At 47.6% G+C, this 18,950-nt stretch overlaps 1 protein-coding gene across 3 annotated transcripts in view; it reads left to right on the plus strand.

Annotated features, from left to right (window-relative positions):
* The window catches only part of LOC125424725 (protein FAM169B-like), a 78,191-nt gene that overhangs the window by 41,583 nt on the left and 17,658 nt on the right, over positions 1 to 18,950 (plus strand). The window contains exons 7-9 of one of the 3 annotated variants that reach the window (XM_048482154.1): positions 2,530 to 2,658; positions 6,529 to 6,605; positions 8,022 to 9,033. In XM_048482154.1, the coding sequence (XP_048338111.1) occupies positions 2,530 to 2,658; positions 6,529 to 6,605; positions 8,022 to 8,249 (434 nt within the window). In that variant the 3' untranslated portion in view covers positions 8,250 to 9,033. Of the gene's footprint in view, positions 1 to 2,529; positions 2,659 to 5,113; positions 5,212 to 6,528; positions 6,606 to 8,021; positions 9,034 to 18,950 lie in introns of those variants that run through there. The other 2 variants (XM_048482155.1, XM_048482156.1) reach the window with 2 other exon arrangements.

The raw sequence follows: 18,950 nt of genomic DNA on the forward strand, positions 1-18,950 counted from the left end.
TACGCTGAGTGATCGTATGCCAGGTTTTGTTGACCCCCTGTAATAACCAGACTCTTGAGTGCAGAAATGGGTTTATTGAACTCCTGTTCAAGGGCGTACAGCTACCAGCTGTTCATTGCTGAAACTGAAGTGCAAAGAAGCAATTTTGGATTAAAAACTCCAGGCATCTGCCTTCTTCATGACTGCCCAGGGCCACTCTAGGCATCTTCCAATTCCATGGTTGTGCCTGGAGGTTCTCCAGACATCCACCATGACCAGGCTCAGAGCTGCTCCTGGCATCTGCCGAGACCAGGCCCGGAGCCACTCCAGGTATCTGCTGCGGTCAGGCCTTGAGCCACGTCAGACATCTGCCACTGCCATGGCTGGGCCTGGAACCTCTCCAGCTGTCCACTGCAGCAACACCTGGGCCCGAAGCCATTCTAGGCATCTATCTCTCCAGAGGGGACCCAGACCTTGAGGTTATCTCTTCAGCAGTAGCCGCCGCCATTTCAAAAGGCAACGCAGAAGAGGTAAAGTGAATGGTTGTATTTTTTTTAAATGAAAATATTTCTTTCCCGTTTTTCTAGGTGGCATATAAGTCACAATTAAAGCATTACAATTTAAAATTAACAAAATAAACCCTTAGATAATCACCCCCCAGTGGTATTTTACAGGTAGGGAACCCTCACATAAAAACTGCATGGACTATGGTCCAAAAATGCTGAAGTCATTTAAGGTCAGGTTTTGAATCCATTTGCGGCACATTGTGTGTTTGCTGTGGTCACAAACAACAGATATAAATAATGCATAGAGACATTATAAAGACTCTAATCTGGAGAACTGGGTTTGATTCCCCGCTCTGCCACTTGAGCTGTGGAGGGTTATCTGGTGAACTGGATTAGGTTGTGCACTCCAACACATGCCAGCTGGGTGACCTTGGACTAGTCACAATTCTTTGGAACTCTTTCAGCCCCAGGGTGTTTATTGTGAGGGGGAAAGAGAAAGGAATTTATAAGGCCCTTTTAGTCTCCTTACAGGAGAGAAAGGGGGATATAAATCGAACTCCTCCTCCAACTCCTCCAACTCCTCCTTCTCCTTCTCCTTCTCCTTCTCCTCCTACTCCTTCTCCTACTCCTTCTCCTTCTCCTTCTCCTTCTCCTTCTCCTTCTCCTTCTCCTTCTCCTTCTCCTTCTCCTTCTCCTTCTCCTTCTCCTTCTTCTTCTTCTTCTTCTTCTTCTTCTTCTTCTTCTTCTTCTTCTTCTTCTTCTTCTTCTTCTTCTTCTTCTTCTTCTTCTTCTTCTTCTTCTTCTTCTTCTTCTTCTTCTTCTTCTTCTTCATTGTTTTGGACTGGATCAGGGGTCAAGTCCCAGTGGTCACCTGGAATGCCAGGCATTTGTTGGTATATGCGAAAACACAAATTAAATAAAGATGGTATTCGGTAGCTTTGGGATCAAAATCTACAGTGTTATCTTTCCGATTGAACCGATACAATCTCTTTAAACTTCTCCTGGTTCAAAATTTGTTTTCCATGACACTGATCTTGCAGAGTGACTTCACACTCCAAACAGCTGTGCAGCCTCTACTCAGGGAAACCATTACATTTTTTTCTTTTTTTAAAAAGAAAAGGGGCCCAGACAGTGCATTGTAAAGAAAAAGACCGAGCGGAAGACATAAATCAGCTCTTTCTGACAGCACTACTTACCAGTTTCCAAATATTATTGTAGAACAAAATGGTTATGCAAGAAACTGTAGAAGCTCTGGAGTAATTTCCAGATCACGATTTTTTTCCCAGGCTGTTACAAATACTTAGACATGACAGGCATAACTGTTGCACAGAGGGCCTGCATTATAAATAAAGTGGTGACATTTCTATCGTGGATGGCCTGCAGAGTAGGGTAAACCAATTTCAGTAGCCTGATGCTGTCTGTTCTTCTAAACCTTGACTGTTATTCTCTTGTATTCTTCCCCTGACTCTGTCTTCTTATTTTGCTAGACCTGGGACAACACACCATCCAGTTGAATTTCCTTTAACAGTTAGGTAATTTTCAGACCAAGGGATGCCTAGAGTTGGAAGAACAGCTAGATTCAAGTTCAGTGGCACCCTTGAGACCAGCAAGATTTTCAGGGTAAGCTGTCGAGAGTAAAAGATACCTTTGTCAGGTGTTTGACAAAAGGAATCTGAATATTGAACCTGAAAGAAAAGTTTTGAGCATTGTTAGTTAAATTTATTAAATTACAGTCAGTACACAAAACAAACCATATACAAATAATCCTAAAATAAGACAGTTTTACCATCTAAAATAGTTATTGTTCTTTTAGTTAAATACAATTTTCATTTTAAAAATACAGATTTTGGGGTTTTCTGATTTTTTAAAGCTAAAAACTTTGGCCAAAAATTTTGCCACCTCCAGTGTTACACGAGGATTTTTATCTCCCAACAGATATTGAATACAAAAATAATCCAATGTATCTCTCATAAGTGTTCTTGGTAGCTGCTTCTGACTGAGTTTCAACATGTTCTGCGTTGCGCTTCTTGCCTTTCCTATTTAGTTTGTCAACGATTCTTGGACAACCACCCCGAAGAGCAGTCCCGACTGTGGGAGGTAGAGGCGCCAGGGGGCTGGAGCCAGCGTACCAGTGTCTGGCTAACAATTCAGCTGGCACGAAATCTCCCCAAAAGTAAGTTAAAGTGCAGAATAAGCACCATTATCTCTGCTCACTTAAACATCCGAGTGGCTTGTAAAACTAAGCTGTCTCTCTGTGTACACTGAAATTTGCCATACTCAACCTTTATGGAGCATAGAAAAATAGTGTCTGTCTGAACTGAACTGAAACCTTTAATGGCATCCAGATAGCAACAACAATACATGCTTTAAAGAAATACAAATTTATTAAAAAACATATAGCAAAATAGGGATCTGTATTAAAAAATCCTCTAAAATGATAATTTAAAAACTGAATAAAATGTTTCAAAAGTTACGTTAAGCGTGCCTTGGTGTCTATCATTCTGTGCTGCTAGAGCTGCCAAGCCCCTGCTGGGAGTAGGGGGTCCCCTGCCCCCAGGTCCTGTTGCTGTCCCAGAAGCGACAAAGGACAGTTCTAGGAATCACTGTAAATTCTATGGGAAAAATAGTGGGTTTTCCCGTAGAGTTTCTGGTGATTCCTAGATCGACCCTTTCTCACTTCTGGGTTGTTCCAGGAATTCTGTGATAAAGAATGTCCTGTAAGAAGATGAGATCTTATTTTACTTTTTAATCTTTCTCCTCGGATGCTGCCCCCCCCCCCCCCCCCCCCCCCCACCTGCCAGTTACCAGGCACTATTTGACAACCCTGTATGCTGATCCACATGATAGTTACTGATGACACAAATAGTGGGTTTTGGAAGGATCTCTCCCCACCCTCCCAAAAAACCACATAAAGGCTTTTGCATTGTTTTATGTCTGTGTCTGGCGAGTTTAGGGGAGCACTCCTAAGCAGGTCTGCTCAGACGTAAGTCCCATGTTCACTGGGGCCAACTCCTAGGGAAGTGGTCGTATGGATGCAGCCTTGTGTTGCTTTCTTTTCCCCAGTAGCAAGTGAAAAACGGAAGAGGAGAAACAATCAAAAGCAGGACCCTGAAACATAAAACACTGACAGTATTAAAACAGCGAAGCTTGAATTCCCTAAATTTAAAAACAATCATTAAAAATGCATTGCATCAGTGCTTCGCGTGCTTCTGGTGTAGTGAAGAACAGAAGAGGAGTTTGGATTTATATCCTCCCTTTCTCTCCTGTAAGGAGACTCAAACAGGCTTACAATTCCCTTTCCCTTCTTCCCCCACCCCACCCCACAAGAAACACCCTGTGAGGTGGGTGGGGCTCAGAGAGCTCCAAAGAATTGTGAATAGCCCAAGGTCACCCAGCTGGCATATGTTGGAGTGCATGAGCTAATCTGGTTCACCAGATAAGCCTCTACAGCTCAAGTGGCAGAGCGGGGAATCAAACCCGGTTCTCCAGATTAGAGTGCGCCTTCTCTTAACCACTATGCCACTGCTGCTCTTGTGGCAGGTAGCAATATCCTCTAAAGCTTTTGTCCAGATTATATATTTTTTATCCAGTATTTCCTGTAGGGAACTTGGGATAGTATACATAGTCCTCCACTCCTACATTTTACCTTCACATCTACCTTCTTATCAATGGGACTGTCTCTCCTGTTAGGGTCCCCTGAAGAGTGCTTCAGTCAGCTAATAACTTACTGGTGATCCCTGACCCCAAAGAGGTCTACTTAAGCCTCAATCAGGGCTAGGGCATTTTCAGCCCTGACCAAGGAAACCCGGGCCCTGCAGGATTTGATGCAATTCTGCAGGGCCTGCAAGACGGAGCTGTTCCACCAGGCTTCTAGTTGAGGCGGGGTTACAATCCACGACTCCAACTTCTTGCCTCCCTGTCTCCTACTCCCTCCCCTTTGTCACCACATTGAGATTTTAGTTGCTATCCATTTTAGAGCTTTGGGTTAATGCAGGGGTGTCCAACTCTGGTGCTTCAGATGTTCATGGACTACAATTCCCATCACCCCTGCTGGCTTGGCCAGCAGGGACTGATGGGAACTGTAGTCCACGAACATCTGAAGCACCAGAGTTGGACACCACTGTATTAACGTTTATAACTTTTTCTTAATATGAACTGTATTCAATTGTGTTTTTTGTGATGTGAGCTGCCCCTGAGCCCATAAGGGAAAGGCAAGGCCCAGGGTCACTGATGAGGTTCCTGGCTTAGTGGAGATTAGAAGCCATGTGTCTCTGGTCCTGCTGCAACAGCGCAGTCGTTTTATTTGTCCTAGTTGGGTCTTACGCAGCACCCGTCTAAGTCCAATTTAAAGAGTCTAATGTCAATTACACGTCTCCCCTGGATTCTTAAATACTACAGAACATATTGCAGCAGTAGTGGCATCTAGTGGCGAACTGGCAAAACTGCATCCTAAAAATTATATGGGAGATCTGAATTGCATCCACAATTGCTTTAGTTTTTGTGCAAGGTCGGGGGAGGGGGTCAATTTGCCAATTATATGTATTTACTTCAAGTTATACTTGTTTTATCTAAAGTGGGCCCCCAAAATGGCACTGGACATTCCCTCTTTCTCCATTTTGTTCTCACAGCAGCCCTGCGAGGTAGATTTGTCCAAGAAGCATATCACTGGTCTTCTATTAAACTTCCATGGAGGGGCCCTCTCCCTTGAGGGCCACATTCAAGCCAGGTGGGGTTTTCTGTCCCTTTTACCTTACAATGGATGGCACTGGATGGCTTAAAACGGGTAGGGAACCTGCGGCTCGAGAGCCGCATGCGGCTCTTCTGCCCTTGCACTGCGGCTCCACGAGCCGAGCCACCGGCCCCATCCTTGCCCGCCTTGCAGGCAGCAGGGCGGGCGCACCAATTGCCCATGGCCGGCTGGGCCACACAGCGGGCTTCCCCTCTGGCCAGCTCCGTTGAAGCGGGGTGGGCGCTTTCCCGGCGGCCGGCAAGGCCGAGCCGCCAGCTTCATCCTTGCCCGCCCTGCAGGCAGCAGGGCAGGCGCACCAATTGCCCGCCGCTGGCAGGGCCACGCTGCAGGCTTCCCCTCTCTCCCGCCCCATTGGAGTGGGGCGGGCACTTCCCTGGCGGCCGTCGAGGCTGAGCCGCTGGCTTCATCCTTGCTCACCCTGCAGGCAGCAGGGTGGGCGCACCAACTGCCCGCGGCTGGTTGGGCCACGCTGCGGGCTTCCCCTCTCGCCCGCCCCGTTTGAGCGGGGCAGGCGCTTTTACGAAGTTATCCGTAACTCTAACAGTAACTCTTCATCGTTGTAGGCAAAAACTCTGTTCAACAGGTTTCTTTCAATCTGGAGAACTGGGTTTGAATCCCTACTTTTCTACCTGAGTGGCGGAGGCTTATCTGGTGAAACAGATGTGTTTCCCCACTCCTACATTCCTGCTGGGTGACCTTAGGCTAGTCCCAGTTCACTCTGAACTCTCTCAGCCCCAACTACCTCACAAGGTATCTGTTGTGGGGAGAGGAAGGGAAAGGCGCTTGTAAGCCACCTTGAGTCTCCTTACAGGAGAGAAAGGTGGGATATAAATCTAAACTCCTCCTCCTCCTCCTCCTCCTCCTCCTCCTCCTCCTCCTCCTCCTCTTCTTCTTCTTCTTCTTCTTCTTCTTCTTCTTCTTCTTCTTCTTCTTCTTCTTCTTCTTCTTCTTCTTCTTCTTCTTCTTCTTCAAAAAATGAACATATTGTTATTTTCTTGCACATGTACACAGCTTACTTTCAGGCATGTAGTGAACAACTTTGCGTTGCAGTGGCAACTGCTGTCAAAACTCTCAGAAACTCTGCACAGCCAATCAGTAGCCCTGTTGGGCAAAAGCCTCATCTGACCCCGCCCACTTTCTATTAAACTGGTCAGGAACCCAGAAAGGTGTCGTTGGGCCCCATGTTGGGCCCCCTAGCTTAAGAAGTAAAATATGCCTTCCTGCAGGGAAAGCTACTATCTTCCTTTCACTATAATTTCTTTTTCTTCTGGGAAATGGCTTACATTGCTATAGAGAAGGATCAGAGCTGTCATGGAGAGATATTTCAAGATGAAGAATCTGGACAGTCGGGTGACAGCCGGATGAACAAGGTGCGCTGAGATTTTACTGCCACTGGGATATGTTTTCCTGACAGACCGGGTTGCTGCATCCTCAGTTCCATTTTACAGTATTTGAAATTGTATTTGTACTATAAGCCACCCTGAGCCCGCCCACCCCTTTAAGTGCTTTGATTGTGTGTTCCTGCATGGTAGGGGTGTTGGACTTGATGGCCTTTGTGGTCTCTTCCAACTCTATGATTCTATGATTCCTCCTTCCCTTCTCCATTTTTCCCACCCCTCCTTCTTTTCCTCCCTTTTCCTTCGCCCTCCCTTTTCCTTGTTCGTATGTCCTTTTATTGGAACATTAGTGAATACCCACACCCCTTTAGTACTGTTGTACTACCTCTTGGACTAATAGCTAAATTGTCTGGATTTCTGAAATGTCTAAATTTTCTAAGATGTTTTATTCATATGTATTCTATAGGTATGATGTAAGTCACCCTGGGCCCGAAAGGGGCGGGGTGGCCTATTAAGTCTAATAAATTGAAATGGAATTGAAATTGTTAGGAGAAGGGTGGTCTACAAATCAAATCATATCAATGCATATAAAAATAAATCCAGAATGTATGACCTGCATGGTTAAGGGCGGCGTTCGATTCCCCTCTTCTCCATATGTAGCCTGCTGGGTGGCCTTGGGGTAGTCACAGTTCTCTCAGAACTATTTAGGTTAGGCAGAGACCAGGTGAAACAAGGTGTAAAACAGAGAGTGTGCATATATGTATAAAGTTTGTCACCAAATATCCAAACAGAAATGCTGAACAGACATTTTATGATATTTTATAAACTTAAATAACTTTCTTTTCGATTTTTCCTCTGATGTTAAGCTTGTGTTACGGACAATCTATATATACAGTTCTGACTCAGAGCTTTTGTGGTTTTAAGAATTACTATTTTATCTATGTGTCCAGTCAATCTTCTTCCTAGCGTTGGCCTATTAGTGCAAGGTCTGCTGCTCGGATTTTTAAACGCCACTTCTTTCGATCAAGCGCATTGTCTGGTTGCAGGCGTGTGACTTTCAGATCTCCATTGATGGTATCTTGCCATCATTGCTTTGGCCGTCTGAGTGGCTGCTGGCCAGTAACCTCGATGTGATAGGCAAACCTCGATGTCCAGTCAATGATTATACTAATAAATTAAGTCTAAGTCTCAGCCTCACCTACTTCACAAGGTGCTTGTGGAAGGGTGTAGGTGTGGAAGGAAAGGCATTTGTCAGATGCTTTGAGACTCTTAATAGAAGACAAAAGCAGGCTATAAAAACCAACTTTTCTTCCGTATCATGGAGTCGGGGCCTCTGCTAACTTGTTGGCCTTTCATCCTTGAAGTGTATCAGCTGCTCAGGAATGGAAACCTGTCCACCTGGAAGAGAGGTCCTCTGTCACAAAGAGTCTTCTCTCTCTTTCATTTCAGAGGCCTGTCCAGACTCCTAATATTCCAGCGCCGCCCATTCGAGCAGAGGAATTTGAAGATGACTGCAAAGAGCCATTGAGCTCACATCTTGGGGTTGAAGAGCACGGCAGTCAACAAGCACATCAATGTAAGGAGCCGAAGAAAAGAGTAAGAAGGGGAATCCTGACTGAAGACATTGTTCCTAAGCAGGTTAAAGGGGCGTCCTATAACGAAGGCAACCGTTCCTGAATAGATTTTCCTATTTCCAAAGACGAAACGTCCTGAATTCTTCTGACTTCCTGTCTGCTCCAGTGAAATGGAGAACCAGGATGAGCATTTTGCTTTGTAGAAAAGATGCTTTGTCGAAAGAGCAAATGCCTACAATCGAAACACTTGCGAGGTGCCATGTCAGCTGTGGGCGCCGTGTTGAGAAACTGAGGCGGAGAGAGCTTTGGTGTGAATCCCATCATAATTCTCCCCAAATGAATCTGTTTCCCTTGTTTTTCCCTTTTGTCTGGACTATGCATGACAGTAGAACAAGGTGGATGAATTCCAAGAAGTCAAAATGGGGTTCCGTACCATCCCAGATAGGGTTGCCCGACTGAGCCTGGCAAAGAGGGCTGGTGGCTATGATGGGGTGTGTCATAAGTATGATGACATCACATCTTGGAAAAACTCAGATGCATAGAATCAAAGAGCGCAGTGTTTCTTTGCAGATTTGACTGTAGATTCTATCATAGAATCATAGAGTTGGAAGAGACCCCAAGGGCCATCAAGTCCAACCCCCTGCAATGCAGGAACACACAATCAAAGCACTCCTGTCAGATGGCCATCCAGCCTCTCTTTAAAAACCTCCAAAGAAGGAGACTCCACCACACTCTGAGGTTGTGAATTCCATTGTCAGACAGCCCAGCCCTCACTGTTAGGAAGTTTTTTTTGATGTTTAGGTGGAATCTCTTTTCCCTCACCTTGAACCCATGACTTTTGGTCCTAGTCTCTGGAGCAGCAGAAAACAAGCTTGCTCCCTCACCAACATGACATCCCTTCAAGTATCTAAACATGGCTATCATGTCACCTCTTAACCTTCTCTTCACCAAACTAAACATCCCCAGCTCCTTAAGTCTCTCCTTGTAGGGCATGGATTCCAGACCTTTGACCATTTTGGTTGCCCACCTCTGGACCCGTTCAAGCTGGTCAATATCCTTCTTGAATTGCAGTGCCCAGAACTGTACATAATATTCCAGATGAGGTCTAACCAATGCAGAATAGAGATACAATTACATTACTTGATCCTGACACTATACTATTGATACAGCCCAAAATCACATTGGCTTCCTTAGCTGCCGCATCACCATCACACTGCTGACTCATGTTCAGTTGGTGGTTTACTAAGACTCCCAGATCTCTTTCACATGCATCAGCAGATAGCTCTAGGACCGTGGTGGCGAACCTTTGGCACTCCAGATGTTATGGACTACAATTCCCATCAGCCTCTGCCAGCACGGCCAATTGGCCATGTTCTAGGAGTTGCTGGAAAACTCTATAGTTCTACCATAGACTTTATGGCAGTTGCTAGGGCTATTTCTGGTTTTTTTCCAGAAGTTACGTCATCATGCTAGTAACCCCATGCTAGCACCTACCTCACAGGGTGTTTGTTGTGAGAGGGGAAGGGAAAGGAGTTTGTAAGCCCTTTGAGTCTCCTTATAGGAGAGAAAGGGGGGATATAAATCTTCTTCTTCTTCTTCTTCTTCTTCTTCTTCTTCTTCTTCTTCTTCTTGCCTTGGAGATTTAGCCTCTACTATTGTGTTTTGCTTTGGCCGCAAATGTTCTCATTTTACAGCTGCCACAAGATGGTGCCGCTACACTGCTTGACACACCGGAGTCGTGCCCTGGAGATCTCGGGCGCAGTTGTATTTTCTGTACCTTTTGAACAGCAGTACAAGCAAAGAGGCAAAGAAAGGTTACCTCTGATATTTGCTAATCAGATTCAGTTTACTTCTGCGAGACCCGGACTGCCAGAGGCTTTGTACTTAGGGAACTTAAGGTGAAGTCAAAGATGTGTAGTGCATAGAAAACACACACAAGCAGTGTCCTAGGAAAGCAAGGTTTCTACACCGGTTACCACTGCAGTTTTTCTGTCACAGCAGTTTTTAAGTCTGTTACAGGTGAACCATGCCGAAATTAATTCAAGTTCCTTTTCCTCTTGGTGTGTCCATACATGGCAGGGGGTTGGACTTGGTGGCCCTTGTGGTCTCTTTCAACCCTATGGTTCTATCAAAAACAGTTTTTTCGAGCAGGTATTGGAAGAAGTCTTTTCTGTGCTCGAGATGTTATTGAGTAGCTGCCAGTCGGAGAAGACCACCGATAGGCATCTGTTTGGCCCAGGTGCTAGAAAATGAAATGCAACATTCCTTCATGAAGAGGAGGAGTAGTAGTTTGGATTTATACCTCCCCTTTCTCTCCTGTAAGGAGGCTCAAAGGGGCTTACGATCTCCTTTCCCCTAGGCCCTTCACAACAAACACACATGGTGGGTGGGGCTGAGAAAGCTCCGAAGAACTGTGACTAGCCCAAAGTCACCCAGCTGGTGTGTGTTGGAGTGCACGGCGGCGGCGTTCCGACGTAGTTTCAGGTGTGACAGTGGGGCTTGGTTTACGACTGGGAGGCACCGGTGTGGTTGTGGTTTTTTGGCGAGGGCGACCTCCTGCGCGGGCACGGGCAAGACGGGCGGCTACCTGCGAACCGATTTCGATCCATTCGGCAACGGTCTGTGGGATCCGGAAAAGTAGCACCGTTTCGCGAAGTTTTATATCCATTGCTTCAAAGAAATATTCACATTTCATGCGTTCAGGCCAGTCAGGAGGAAGTTTACTGGCCGCCGCACGAAATTCACGAGCAAATTCGGCGAACGAACGATTGCCCTGTTGGATGGTTTTCACTATTTGTATGGCGTTATTTTCAGCATCCGGATCTTGGAAACGAAGGCGCAGCGCTTGTAAGAAGCCCGCCACCGTGCGAGTGTCGTCAGCTTGTAATTCATAAAGAGTCACGAACCATTCAGCAGCTACCCCATCTAATACTGACCCAATATCCCGTACTTTCTCACGTTCAGAGCGATATAAGTCATCAAATTCTTGCATATGGGCATCCAGCTGCAAGATGAAATAGGGTAGCTTCGAGGCTGTCCCATCAAAACGGGCTGGAATGGGGGGTCTGTAAAACCCTCTCCCCGCAGCTCTAGGCATCTGTTGCGGCGGCTGAGGTACCGGGGCTGGACCTTGAGGAAGCGGAGGTTGGGGTTGGAACGGAGGTGGTTGTGGTGCCCCGGGTTGTTGTCCAACTGGAACTGGCCCTCGTTTCACCGCGCCACCGGGGGGGTGAAGAACTGCGGGTGCGCGGGTGAGAGTTTTGATCCGAACGGGAGCTCTGGCCATCGTAGCTTGTTGCCTCCTCAGTTCCCGTTCCAGCTCAGCTAGCTCCCTTTCTTTGCACGCCAGTGCGTCTTGGTGATTATGCAAGGCCACCCTCTCACGTTCCAATTTCTCTCTCTCGGCGCGTTGTAAGGCCAGGGCCAGCTCATTTTGCGTTTGGATAGCCTTAACACTGTCGCACCTGCGTTGTAAGTCAAGTTTGGAATGCTCCAGGACTTTATCATGAACAGTCAGATCCTGTATGAATTGCTGACGCAAGACTTCTCTTTCGCGATCCAGTTCATCTTGGAGCTCTTTGCGTTGCTGTTCACTTTCCCTTTGCAAACATTTCCGCTCCTGTTCCCAAGCCTCGCGCTCGCGTTCCCAAGCCTTCTTGGCATCTTCCAGCGCGGCCAACTGTTCCTCCCAGCGCTCCCTCGTTGGCAGTGGGTCTGGATCGGGATCCGGATCGAGTTCCACATCAGGAGGGGCCGCCGTACTCCCACCTTCCGCTCCACGCAACTCCACACCTAAATCAGCGGTTCCCGGCCCCGGAAACGTAAGCCGGGTTCGATAACCCCGACCAATCTTGGATCCTACATCGAACGTAGGCGCAGGTGTGGGTGTGGTGGTTAACGTTTTGGGGCGCGCCCCAGTACTGTGCCACTGCTGTTCCACGGGAATCTCATCAAAGTATCTATCCAGGAACTTTTCGATGGACTCCTGAGTATTGCCATGTATAGTTGACAATCCCAGCTCCTCAGGAACAGGTTGCATTGGTGGTTTGTAATCCATGCGATGTCGGGTAGAGACAAATCTGTCGACAGGGGCCCGATCCATAGACAACGCACCGCCTGCCTCATAAACCTCATGACTGTAAGTCACTCGCTGTTCGTCCAGTTGGAGAAAAGCCAAGCTCGTACTGAGCCGGGGTTTGGAGAGAGTCACCAGGGAAAGCGATTCTTCCTCTAGTTCCTCAGACCCTGGAAGGGAAGGCTCGAAACCCTCTTTGGGGGCTATCGGCCCTTCCACATATTCTGGAGCACTCAATCCTTGCATGTTGGTGAACATCAAGGATCCACTATAATCCAACACAACGGTTTAGATGAAGAATGTGAGTCTTGCCATAATGTAAGGAATTCCGAAAGAAGCAGAAATAAAAGGCATTGGTTGAAAGTCCGTTTATTCAGATACTTCAGAAAGCACACATACACAAGATGGCAAGACTGCCTGCTCCCGCCTAAACTACAGGTTATAAACGTTTTAAAACCCTTCCCCCCTCACCACCCAGTCCCATTCTCATGGAAACGGAATGCTAGTTTCAAACATCCAAGATAGCAAAGTTACTGTAGCAGATTCTAGCTCCTTGCCCGGCCGAAGGAATTCTGTCAAGGCCGGACGGCTGTAAGGAGGGCAAACTCAACCGGCATCCTTACACCCAAAGTCACCCAGCTGGCGTGTGTTGGAGTGCACGAGCTAATCTGGTTCACCGGATAAGCCTCCACAGCTCAAGTAGCAGAGCGGGGCATCAAACCCTGTTCTCCAGATTAGAATCCACCTGCTCTTAACCAGTACATCACGCTGGCTCTCTGAAGATGTTGGTGTGCCAGCAAACAAAATGAGGGTGGAAGGACAAGGGTTGTGCTCGGTAGGAAAGGCCAGGCGCGCACCAAGCCTTGGCAGCACAGCCGGCATCTTGGGGGTTTACGTTACATTTAGCTGGTGGCCATGAAAGAAAGCTACTTGGGGTGGAGGGAAGATCCCAGGGACAGAGGAAGGCTCTGTATAGCTGTGTGGACAAGTCGGACGCAACTGCGTGTGTTTTAATAGAAACACTGCAGCCTGTTTCATTTGCTGCTTTATCCCAAGGCGCTTGGGACTTTCTGTTGATTTTGGATTCTCCCTGGAATGCCACTGCTGAAAAAAATCCTGCTTTTCTTACTGACAGATAATAGCAATATTTAGCATTTATTTAGTAGCAAGGGTCCCCAGCATGGCGTCTGTGGTTGCCACTGACACCTTCCCTGGAGGCCTTAAAGTGTGTTTAGAAATTAGGAGGGGCCAACTAGGTCTTTGACTAGCGGGGCTCCTGATTGGCCGTTGTAAATATGATTGGCTGCTGATTTTTTAAAAAGCTGAACGGCCGCTGCCAGATATATTGGAGTTAATATGTGTAGTTACGCATGATCTCACTCCCTGACATTTGTGGTAGCTTCTTCCTTTTTGTGGCAGCCTTTTTCTAGTTGCGCCCAACGCCCTGTGATGGAATTTCAAAGGTGTCCACAGGCTTAGAAAGGTGGGAGACCCCTGCTTTAGAGTTTGCAGGTCTTCCCCACCTGTCTAAGGCTAATAACAGATGGGGCACATTGGGAAGGAAAGATCCTTGGCCAGGGGTGTAGCTAGGGTAAATGGAGCCCGGGGCAAAATCTGAGTTTTGCGCCCCCCCCATTTGGGCAGCCTCCCTCCCCCACCACGACCAAACAACATTTTTTGCACCAGGTCATCTCAAAGTCACCATTGCATTATAGAACATGGCCCAACACACAAATCTGAACACACCCAGGGCTCCCTAGTTTAAACAACATTGAAAGTGATGCTATTTTTTTTAAGGAGGGGGAATCCACCCTGAAACAGCATCACTTTTAATGTTGTTTAAACTACAGAGCCCAGATTCTCCTTTTAAATCCACCTTAAGGATACTCTGGCTCCTAGTTTAAACAACATTGAAAGTGATGCTGTTTCAGGTAGATTCCCCACCCCAAACATCATCATTTTCAATGTTGGTTATTGTATTGTGTGTGTCAGTGGTTCAGGTATCTTGTTCCTAATGTTTCACATCTGCATCTGTGGCTGGTGGTATTAGAGGTGTATCACAGAGAAGTCTATTATACACTGTGTCCAGCCTTCTTATAACAGACTCTCTGTGATACACTTCTGAAGATGCTGTACCACAGATGCAGTACAAATGTTAGGAACAAGATCTATCAGACCACGGCTACACAGCCTGTAAAACTCACAACTACCAGTTGAATCTGGTTTTGAAAGCCTTCAACAATACTCTTTAATGTTTTTTTTTAATTTAGGAGTCTAGATTCTCCTTTAAATCCACTCCAAAGGAGGTGGATTTAAAGAGAGAACCTGGGGAAAATGTGGATGGGTGCCTGTCAGGGGAGCAATGTTTCTGCTTAACAGTACCAAACTTTTAGGGCTATCTTTCAGAAGACTCTCCTGATTAAACCACCCAGGTTTAGTGTGAAGTTTGGCCCCAGGAAGCCCAAAGTTATGGACCCTCAAAAGGGTAGCCCCATCTACCATTGGCTCCCATTGGAAACAATGGAGGCTGGAGCACCTTCTTTTGTGGGTCCATAATCTTGGACTCCTGAACTAAACTGCATTCAAACCTGGGTGCTATCAGCAGGAGACTATCCTTATGATAATACCTAGGTTTTGTGAAGTTTGATTCAGGGGAGCCAAAGTTATGGACCCTCAAAGTGGTAGCGCCGTTGACTATTAGCTCCCATTGGAAGTAATGAAGTATGGGGTCACGCATTTTGTGGGTCCATAGCGTTGGACCCCCTGAACCAAACTGCACCAAACTTGGCTGGTATCATCAGGAGAGTCACCTGGCAATAGTCTGAAAGTTTGGTGCTGCTAGCCTAAAAACTGCGCCCCCTGCAGGCCAGAAATGGGAAAAACCCTGAAAAATAGAAAAAGCCACTAACGAACCTGCAATTTTTGCGCCCACCACAAGGTGGCGCCCGGGGCACTTGTCCCCGGATGTCCCCATGGTAGCTACGCCTCTGTCCTTGGCTGATAGTCCCAGCTTGAATCAAAGGTCTTCATGTTTGCCTTGAAATTCCCCAGCCAGATCCATTCACAAATTCCTCCAGTGGTTTGTCCACCCTCCTTACAATAACTCTGCAGGGTAGGTCATTATTGTTACCTGTATATTGTAGGCAGGTATCCCTGAGACTAACTAATGTAATTGGCATAGGTAGAATTCAAACTGGTGGCTTCCTGTTTCGCAGTGGCGTAGCTGCTGCGAGGACATCCAGGGACAAATGCCTCGGGTTCTGTGGGAGTCAAGTGTGGGGGTCTGAAATCACTTCTGAGCACTTTGGGAGAGGAGGGCGCATAACCTCACCATGACATGTGGATGTCACGCCAAGGCCCAGCCACGCCCCTCCTCCTCCCCAGAAGTGGCTGGGCCTTGGCGCAATATGTGAATGTCGTGCCAAGGCCCAGCCTGGGATGAGGCTGTCTCTCCAGAGAGCACTCTCACAGCCCACCAGTCGTGGGACTCCTTCCCCCCTCACCCCACCAGGCCCAGTCACCGGATAAGGTAACTGGGGCATGCGGGGGGGGGGGGGGGTGTAGGCTGCAGGGGGCATTGTGCGGTGGGGAAATTTGGAGCCCACCCTGGGCTCCGAGTGGTCCAGCTATGCCACTGCTGTTTCGTAGCATCTTGCAGGGAATTACCGATAGCCTTCGGCCATCTTCAGTAGCTCACGGCTTCCCTCTGGGCATGTCTGCTCTATGCGAATTGAGCTAGAGCGCCTCATATGACAGAAATCCCTTTTAGTATTGATGCTGATTGTTTTTAATCAGTTTTCTCTTTTATGTTCTATCCTTTATGTCATTTATCTTACATTGGTCTACGACTGTGATAAAGTTTTGATTGGATAAATAAATAAAGAGGTGGCGCTCCGAATCCAACATCTGGTAATATTTTAATATGTACAAAGTCTCTTAATTTTGTGCAACTGAAATTTCCCCCGGTAAAATAAAACTCTCCGTGGGCGCTGGGCAAGTCAAGGGCTCCAGTGTGGGAGATCAGCCAATGGGTCTGACCTCCAGGACATGAGAAGCTGGTTGGCACGGCTGCTGCTCACGGTTTGGATAGGCTGCCCTGCTCTTAACAGCATTAGTTATACACTCCCTTTGGAAAACAGTGATGTATGACACATCCATAAACCTCCCGTATGGAGATGATAATCCCCGGTAAAGCCTTAAAGTACCTCTGCAAAAAAAGAGACAAGGGGGTGTCTAGAACATCCCCATCCCCGCATGAAATATAAAGCCATCTTCTAACAGGATTATTTAGCCTGGGAAATTAACCGTTCAGAAATTCTGCACGGCGTGTCGCTTTCAAAACTTTTCGGCTGAATTGCTCCACCGAGACGGAATCGAAAGCAATTGTCCCCCGCTCTCAATTGTGTAACAGGGAGAAGATTCTCAGCAATCTCAGACCGCCGGCCCCATTCTGGGCCTGGTTCAGTCTCCAGCCCCTCCTGCCGCTTTCTAAACTCTTCATTTTCGTCTCTGCTTTCCAAGCCCATCTGCCGCAAAACCGCAGAGATCATGGGGCTGTTTGGGGGGGAAGATCAGTGGCGACGGAGCGCTGACTACTGTCCTCATGCGCCCCACGTCACATGCTCAAATACCCTCGTTTTAATGCTGTTCTCCGAGGGAGTCAAACCCCGTTGGAATGAGGATTCTCTTCGAGTCTGACCTCTTGGGTCCCCGTGCAGCGATGAGGAGAGGGAGCTATCAGAAACGCAGAACAAGATACATCCAGGCGGCAGAAGGAAAAGGTCAGGCGAGGATTCTCGCTCCTTGCAGACCTCAGAAGGGCCTTTAAGATGGTATTTAGCAGGGACCTTGCCTTTGTGGGCCAGGAATCCCAGCCTTTAGCACACAGGAATTGAGCATCTTTGAAGGTCGATACTGACCTTACGGGCTACCGTAGAACGTCCTGCTCTTTACAGAAGGGTGAAAGGTCTAGGCAGTGAGATTTCCAGGCTTCTGGAAGGAAGGTGCCCTCTACGGCGCTACATTTGAACCCACATGGGAATTGTTTTTAGTCCGATGCCACAGAGGCGATTCACGGATCTTACTGTCGCCTGAATTATTCTGGCCTGTGGAACTGGAAGGGCAAACCCCTTCTGGCGGCTTGATGACCCTTTTAGATTTGCCGGCTTCAGTTTGGGACATTTTTGGAGATTTGAGGACAGTGTCTGGGGAGGGCCGAATGTGGAGGGTGGTGGTAAATCAGCAAAGATGTGATGGTATGGAGAGCCAGCGTGGTGTAGTGGTTATAAGAGCAGGGGCACTCTAATCTGGAGAACTGAGTTTGATTCCCTGCTCTGCCACTTGAGCTGTGGAGGCTTATCTGGGGAACCAGATTAGCTTGTGCACTCCAACGCATGCCAGCTGGGTGACCTTGGGCTAGTCACCGTTCTTTGGAGCTCTCTCAGCCCAAACTCTTCTTCTTCCTTCTCCTCCAAAGCAGCCATTTTCTCCACGGGAACCGACCTCTGCCATATGATGGTTATTTGTAATTCCAGGAGAACTCCAGCCCTCACCTGGAGGTTGGTAAGCATTGACCTTTCCTGGCTGGACAAATATACGGAGCTTCAGAATCCATGTTTGTGGCTGCAGGGGACCCCGAAGCATTCACATCTCGGCCTTGTTTCCAAATGTTGTCGGCAGGAATCACGGGGCCTGGAGAGCTCCCAGATGTACAACTGATTTCCAGGCGAAGGAGATCAGCTCCCCTGAATAAAACAGCTGCGCTGGAGGGTGGATTCGATGGCATTGCGCCCTACTAAGATCTCTCCCTTGCCCAAAGCCCATCCTTCCCCAGTCGCCACCACCAACATCCAAGAATTTCCCAACCTAGAGCTGGCAACCCAAGTTCGTGGGATTTGGGGATGCAGAACACACCTTGAAGGCTGACGATCCGCCTCCTATTAGAATTTCTTTAGGGGAGTGCAGCCGGCTTCCCCAAAACACAAGACATAAGAAAGAGAGGGGATGGCCCCTTGGCTGATTTCCTCCAGAGGAGAGAAGCCCCAGCCCCTGAAAGCTTCTGAAAGCTGAAATGTGCACCCTTGAGAAGACCAGACTTCAAGTTATGTGAGCGAACTAGGATCAGATGTTCAAAAGCAGCTTGTGGCATTTGTGAAGGGCTGCCCCATGTTTGTGGAACAGCCTCCTGGAAGAAGAAGAAAAGGAGTAGTAGTAGTAGTAGTAGTAGTAGTAGTAGTAGTAGTAGTAGAAAGAGAGGGGAGAGAGTAGTAGTAGAGGAGGAGGAGTAGAAAGAGAAGGGAGAGAGTAGTAGTTTGGATTTACACCCCCTTTCTCTCCTGTAGGGGCTTACAATCTCAAAGGGGCTGACAATCTCCTTTCCCTTCCCCGCCCCCCACAACAAACACCCTGTGAGGTGGGTGGGGCTGAGAGGGCTCTGAAGAACTGTGACTAGCCCAAGGTCACCCAGCTGGCATGTGTTGGAGTGCACAGGCTAATCTGGTTCCCCAGATAAGCCTCCACAGCTCAGGTGGCAGAGCGGGAGAGAGATCATGACTGTCTTATGTTGCATAGATCGGGAAGACTAGCACACCCCATGTACTTCATCAGCTTTCCTTTTCCTCCTTCCCCACACCCTTATCTCCAATTAAGGAATGAGAGTATGGATCAGTGCTAATAAATGTGTGGGCCGATTGCACCGAAAGCATCAGATAATCATAGATAGAAGCAAGT

The sequence above is a fragment of the Sphaerodactylus townsendi genome, linkage group LG17, assembly GCF_021028975.2.
Source record: "Sphaerodactylus townsendi isolate TG3544 linkage group LG17, MPM_Stown_v2.3, whole genome shotgun sequence".
In the NCBI taxonomy this organism is placed as follows: Eukaryota; Metazoa; Chordata; class Lepidosauria; order Squamata; family Sphaerodactylidae; genus Sphaerodactylus; species Sphaerodactylus townsendi.